Genomic DNA, 7,500 nt, shown 5'->3' with positions numbered 1-7,500 from the left:
AGAACCAGTGGTAGAATACTAAGGTTCTGGACATCCAGCGGCTTGCAGACCCTGGACATCCAGCGGCTTGCAGACTCTGGACATCCAGCAGCTTGCAGACTCTGGACATCCAGCAGCTTGCAGACTCTGGACATCCAGCAGCTTGCAGACCCTGGACATCCAGCAGCTTGCAGACTCTGGACATCCAGCAGCTTGCAGACTCTGGACATCCAGCAGCTTGCAGACCCTGGACATCCAGCCGCTTGCAGACTCTGGACATCCAGCCGCTTGCAGACCGTGGACATCCAGCAGCTTGCAGACCCTGGACATCCAGCAGCTTGCAGACTCTGGACATCCAGCAGCTTGCAGACTCTGGACATCCAGCAGCTTGCAGACTCTGGACATCCAGCAGCTTGCAGACTCTGGACATCCAGCAGCTTGCAGACTCTGGACATCCAGCAGCTTGCAGACCCTGGACATCCAGCAGCTTGCAGACTCTGGACATCCAGCAGCTTGCAGACTGTGGACATCCAGCAGCTTGCAGACTCTGGAGATACCAGAGTTTTCTTTGATGTCACAAGAGTGGTATTTGATCCCAGCTACCACTGCCTAACCCCCCTTCGCTGCTGAAGGACAATGAGTCAATAGCAAAGAGATGGAAAGAGCATTACAAGGAGCGACTGAATAGGGATGCCCTGACCAGCCATAAGGAAGATGAAGAACAACAAGGCCACTGGACTTGATGACATCCCAGCAGAAGTCCTGAAAGAAGGTGGGCAAGATCTCCATAAACATGCAAAAAGATGAGAAAAGGAGCAAATCCCTCAACCCAGGAATGTTTTAATAGTCTCTGTGTTTAAGAGGAGTAAGGGAAGGACTCCAGACAGCATCGCTCTCTGGTTCACTGGAACACAAACTTCTCCACCACGGCGAGGTGGTGATCCGAGGGTCAGTCTATGGTAACTACTGGGTCTCTAGTGTCAGCGTTTACCTTTCCCACGGCAGAGAAGAACTCCTCCAGGTCTCGGGGTCGGATCCTGGCAGCCAGCTGCATGCAGAACACCGTCCTGGCATCGCGCTCCTCTGGAGTCAGGGTGTCTATCGGCTGCCTGCAGAGTCACCAGCATCACAACACCTGAACATCAATACACCTGAACACCAATACACCTGAACACCTGAACATCAATACACCTGAACATCAATACACCTGAACATCAATACACCTGAACATCAATACACCTGAACATCAATACACCTGAACACCAATACACCTCATCAGTTTCTCATATGAACTCCAGAGAATCAGGTGCAGACATCTGGACTGAACCTGTCTGACTGTAGCCTGCCTCACCTGTCTGACTGTAGCCTGCCTCACCTGTCTGACTGTAGCCTGCCTCACCTGTCTGACTGTAGCCTGCCTCACCTGTCTGACTGTAGCCTGACTCACATGTCTGACTGTAGCCTGACTCACCTGTCTGACTGTAGCCTGACTCACCTGTCTGACTGTAGCCTGACTCACCTGTCTGACTGTAGCCTGACTCACCTGTCTGACTGTAGCCCTTCATGCAGACTACAGTGCACATCCTGACTCTTACTCAATACGTCTCCCACAATGCACCTGGAGTGCCTTTCATTGGAGCCTCCATGCAGGTAAACAACGACGAGGTCAAATGACATCATAAAGAGCTCTCACCTGATTGGACTCTTTTCCTTCCTGACAGGACTCTTACTCCTCGACCGCTTACGGCTGGACAGAGAGAGAGACAGGTGACAGAGAGAGAGAGAGAGAGAGAGACAGGTGACAGAGAGAGAGAGACAGGTGACAGAGAGAGAGAGACAGGTGACAGAGAGAGAGAGACAGGTGACAGAGAGAGAGAGAGAGACAGGTGACAGAGAGAGAGACAGGTGACAGAGAGAGAGAGACAGGTGACAGAGAGAGAGACAGGTGACAGAGAGAGAGACAGGTGACAGAGAGAGAAAAAGAATGAGCTGTTAAACCTTCAGTATCTTAGTACTAGCTGCAGTATCTTAGTACTAGCTGCAGTATCTTAGTACTAGCTGCAGTATCTCAGTACTAGCTGCAGTATCGCAGTACTAGCTGCAGTATCACAGTACTGACTGTTTGTGGGGCTCCCTGTAGCGCCCCCCCCTCTCTCGGCTCTTGCTGTGGCGGCGTTCTCGTTCTCGGCTGCGACTTCTCTTCCTGTCTCGGCTGCGTTTGCGTTCTCGGCTGCGGCTTTTCTTCCTGTCTCGGCTGCGGCTGCGCTTCTTCCTGCTGGACACACAGCAACCAATCAGAACACAGGCCTGCCTCCACCACACTGAGAGTCAAGTACACTAACACACCTGTAACACACCTCACACACCTGTAACACACCTCACACACCTCACACACCTGTAACACACCTCACACACCTGTAACACACCTCACACACCTCACACACCTCACACACCTGTAACACACCTCACACACCTGTAACACACCTCACACACCTGTAACACACCTCACACACCTGTAACACACCTCACACACCTGTCACACACCTGTCACACACCTCACACACCTGTAACACACCTCACACACACCTGTAACACACCTCACACACCTGTCACACACCTGTCACACACCTCACACACCTCACACACCTGTAACACACCTGTAACACACCTGCAACACACCTGCAACACACCTGCAACACACCTGTAACACACCTGCAACACACCTGCAACACACCTGCAACACACCTGTAACACACCTCACACACCTCACACACCTGTAACACACCTGCAACACACATCACACACCTGCAACACACCTCACACACCTGCAACACACCTCACACACCTGTAACACACCTCACACACCTGCAACACACCTGTAACACACCTGTAACACACCTGTAACACACCTCACACACCTCACACACATCACACACCTGTAACACACCTGCAACACACATCACACACCTGTAACACACCTCACACACCTGTAACACACCTCACACACCTGTCACACACCTGTCACACACCTCACACACCTGTAACACACCTCACACACACCTGTAACACACCTCACACACCTGTCACACACCTCACACACCTGTAACACACCTCACACACCTGTAACACACCTGTAACACACCTGCAACACACCTGCAACACACCTGCAACACACCTGCAACACACCTGTAACACACCTGCAACACACCTGCAACACACCTGCAACACACCTGTAACACACCTCACACACCTCACACACCTGTAACACACCTGCAACACACATCACACACCTGCAACACACCTCACACACCTGCAACACACCTCACACACCTGTAACACACCTCACACACCTGCAACACACCTGTAACACACCTGTAACACACCTGTAACACACCTCACACACCTCACACACATCACACACCTGTAACACACCTGCAACACACATCACACACCTGTAACACACCTCACACACCTGCAACACACCTCACACACCTGCAACACACCTCACACACCTGTAACACACCTCACACACCTGCAACACACCTCACACACCTGTAACACACCTCACACACCTGCAACACACCTCACACACCTGTAACACACCTCACACACCTGTAACACACCTCACACACCTGCAACACACCTCACACACCTGTAACACACCTCACACACCTGTAACACACCTCACACACCTCACACACCTGTAACACACCTGCAACACACATCACACACCTGTAACACACCTGCAACACACATCACACACCTGCAACACACCTCACACACCTGTAACACACCTGTAACACACCTCACACACCTGTAACACACCTGTAACACACCTGTAACACACCTCACACACCTGCAACACACCTGCAACACACCTGTAACACACCTCACACACCTCACACACCTGCAACACACCTCACACACCTCACACACCTGCAACACACATCACACACCTGTAACACACCTCACACACCTGTAACACACCTGTAACACACCTCACACACCTGTAACACACCTGCAACACACATCACACACCTGCAACACACCTGCAACACACCTGTAACACACCTCACACACCTGTAACACACCTGTAACACACCTGTAACACACCTGCAACACACCTGTAACACACCTGCAACACACCTGCAACACACCTGTAACACACCTGTAACACACCTGTAACACACCTGTAACACACCTGCAACACACCTGTAACACACCTGCAACACACCTGCAACACACCTGTAACACACCTGTAACACACCTGCAACACACCTGCAACACACCTGCAACACACCTGCAACACACCTGCAACACACCTGTAACACACCTCACACACATCACACACCTGTAACACACCTGTAACACACCTGCAACACACCTGTAACACACCTCACACACCTGTAACACACATCACACACCTGTAACACACCTCACACACCTGTAACACACCTGCAACACACCTGTAACACACATCACACACCTGTAACACACCTCACACACCTGTAACACACATCACACACCTGTAACACACATCACACACCTGTAACACACCTGCAACACACCTGTAACACACATCACACACCTGTAACACACCTCACACACCTGTAACACACCTCACACACATCACACACCTGTAACACACCTGCAACACACCTGTAACACACCTCACACACATCACACATCTGTCACACACCTGTCACACACCTGTCACACACCTGCAACACATCTGCAACACACATCACACACCTGTAACACACATCACACACATCACACACATCACACACCTGTCTCACACAGTCAGACAGACAGGTACCTCTTGCTGTGCTCCTCCTGCCCGTTGGGATTCGGGTTCCTGGCGTCGTCCTATGCGGGTCGACAGAAAACAGCATGAGGACCCAACATTCAGGAGTCCGGAGAGGGGGGGGGGGGGGGGGGGGACAAGAGAGAATATAGACACAGTTTAATAGCCACATTGAGACTGAATGTTCTGTGTGACAGGGGTGGGGGTGGGGTCAGAGGTCAGAGGTCAGTCTGGATCAGTCAGTCAGTCCCTTGCTGCAGCCCGGCTGGACCTCCGGTAGCAGACTCACACTCTTCTTCTTCTGTGGTGGGACTCCTCTGAAGGGCCCTGAAGCAGACAGGAGGCTTAGTCACTACACGCAGCCCAGAAGAAGAAGCCCGGACACTAAACCTGACACTGCCTCACCTGTGCAGGTACGACACTGCTATTAGGGGCGAGTCATCAAAACCAAATCATCGTTAGCAGAGTCTGACTGTGACCTCCATGATGTCTTGCTGCGATGAGTCACTGAGCTGTAGTCTAGTATTCAGGTTCATTAACAAGTTTCAGCCACTAGGAGGAGCTCTAAGCTTCTTGTGCTGAAGTAGAACCTGAAACACAGAGTGAATTTTTACTGCTGCTCCCGGCTACTTTGACTCGGTAGTAAGTTAGCCTGCTAGCTAGCTGACTGGATACTGAATCAGTTTCAGCTCTGGTTCCATAGTCCTGGAAAATGGACTCAGAGTTTGGAGCCGGGACTCAGAGTGTGGAGCCGGGACTCAGCGTTTGGAGCCGGGACACAGAGTTAGGAGCCGGGACACAGAGTGTGGAGCCGGGACTCAGCGTTTGGAGCCGGGACACAGAGTGTGGAGCCGGGACTCAGCGTTTGGAGCCGGGACTCAGCGTTTGGAGCCGGGACTCAGCGTTTGGAGCCGGGACTCAGAGTTTGGAGCCGGGACTCAGCGTTTGGAGCCGGGACTCAGCGTTTGGAGCCGGGAATATATTAAAAGCTCCTTTATGTTCATGATCCTGTCTGTCTGACACTTCATCTCCCAGAATCCTCGGCAGCTCCTCCTCATGGGGAGGTGGGGTAGTTGGGCCAAAACCGGGCAACAGTTTACAGTTACCAAGGGAACCACAGTCATGTTACCATGGGGACCACAGTACAGCAATGCATGATGGGGGCTTTTTACTACCTTCATGTCTGTGACAGATCACACTTCAGGGAGCAGAGCTGAGAAATCGTTAGGCAAGTCTACAAAGAGAGATAGACGGGCATTTATTCATGACAGTCTGTGAAGGAGCGCATCATCATCATCATCATCATCATCGTCATCATCATCATCAGCCCAGCTGCTCTCTACAGTAACACTCTAACATTAGCACCTGTCCTCAGTGTCAGCTGACTCTCACCTTCCTGTACGGAGCCTCCAGCATCGCCTCAATGTCCAGGTCGTCTGCCATCCTGCTGCACGTCTGCAAACACACACACACACACACACACATATATTATACTGCTGTCTGAATCACAATATAATCAGAATTTCCCTGTTTGAACATTCATTAAAGTTCAGTTCCCAGTAGCAGTCAGGTGGGACTGTATCACAGTGAGCTTCAGCAGTCTGAGTTAAAACCTGAAGAGTTTGGTTTAGAACCTGCTCTCTGTGTAAAGAGCCTTGAGAGAACTCTGTTGTGATTTGATTGATTGATTGATTGATTGAGGTAGTCATATCAAGTGATATCTGACACTGAGCTGTGGTGGAAGTATAGTAACAAAAAGACTTTGGTACTAAAGTCCCACCAGCAGCAGGATCAGCTTCCAGAGACGCTTCATGTTGGGATCAAACTTTCATCTGGCTCATTATTATATTTCTGTATCATGTCTTTACTGTCAGTGAGCTGAAACTCACTATAAAGCATCATTAAGGAGAATAAAGCCGAGGAGCAGATCTGAAAAGCTTCACTGAAGGATCTCTGAGTGTTTTAGGGAAACATTTCTGTCCTAAAGCTGAATCATAGTGTACAGAGGTTCACTATTACTCTAAACTACCCAAAGTAACAGTCTGTGTGTGTGTGTGTGTGTGTGTGTGTGTGTGTGTGTGTGTGTGTGTGTGTGTGTGTGTAATGATTCCTCCTGTTCATACTGAGCATTAGATCCTTCATCATGTTTACAGGAAGTGATGGAGGACTAAACCCACAGTCCTCCTTCTGTGGAAACATGGATGTAAAAGTTGATCTGAAGCTAATAAGAAGCTTCATCTTGTATGTTTCTGTCGGAGCTTTCTAGAGTTTCAGCTCGGTGTAAACATGATGACGGGATCTTTTAATGTATGAACAGCATTACAGACAGATACTCTTATTAAATATCACTGAGACTCTCACAGAACTCAGGTTACAGCCGGTTTAAGGCCGTTAGCCGGTTTAAACCCGGTGCTGTGACCTCAGCGGCTCTCCAGGTGAGCAACACCTGGGCTAACCGCTAGCAGCTAACAGCTAGCAGCTAGTAGCTAACAACTAGCAGCTAACAGCTAAGAACTAGCAGCTAACAGCTAGCAGCTAGCAGCAGGCAGCAGAGATTTGTTTACCTGGATAAAAAGCTTCTCTCGGCCGCTACACAACCAGAGACCTGTCGCTGTGACCCGTTCACGGTTCCCGGTTCCTGCTGTCGGTTCCGTTACACACGCCTGACTACCGGGCTGCTGGTGGCTGATGGCGTAAACAGGCCAACAACTATC

At 50.5% G+C, this 7,500-nt stretch overlaps 1 protein-coding gene across 4 annotated transcripts in view; it reads right to left on the bottom strand.

The window, feature by feature from the left end:
- The window catches only part of LOC128355637 (RNA-binding protein 39-like), a 13,901-nt gene extending 6,431 nt beyond the window's left edge, over positions 1–7,470 (bottom strand). Inside the window, exons 1-7 of one of the 4 annotated variants that reach the window (XM_053315958.1) lie at positions 7,351–7,429; positions 6,179–6,241; positions 5,962–6,020; positions 4,799–4,848; positions 2,099–2,254; positions 1,673–1,726; positions 971–1,088 (exon numbers count right to left, since the gene is read on the bottom strand). In XM_053315958.1, the coding sequence (XP_053171933.1) occupies positions 971–1,088; positions 1,673–1,726; positions 2,099–2,254; positions 4,799–4,848; positions 5,962–5,967 (384 nt within the window). In that variant the 5' untranslated portion in view covers positions 5,968–6,020; positions 6,179–6,241; positions 7,351–7,429. Of the gene's footprint in view, positions 1–970; positions 1,089–1,672; positions 1,727–2,098; positions 2,255–4,798; positions 4,849–5,961; positions 6,021–6,178; positions 6,242–7,350 lie in introns of all 4 variants that reach the window. The other 3 variants (XM_053315959.1, XM_053315956.1, XM_053315957.1) reach the window with 3 other exon arrangements.
- Positions 7,471–7,500: the final 30 nt, after the last annotated feature.

This window comes from Scomber japonicus, chromosome 3, assembly GCF_027409825.1.
Source record: "Scomber japonicus isolate fScoJap1 chromosome 3, fScoJap1.pri, whole genome shotgun sequence".
NCBI lineage: Eukaryota > Metazoa > Chordata > Actinopteri > Scombriformes > Scombridae > Scomber > Scomber japonicus.
Note: the sequence above shows the minus strand (reverse complement) of the source record. Positions and strands in the feature narration are given on the sequence as shown.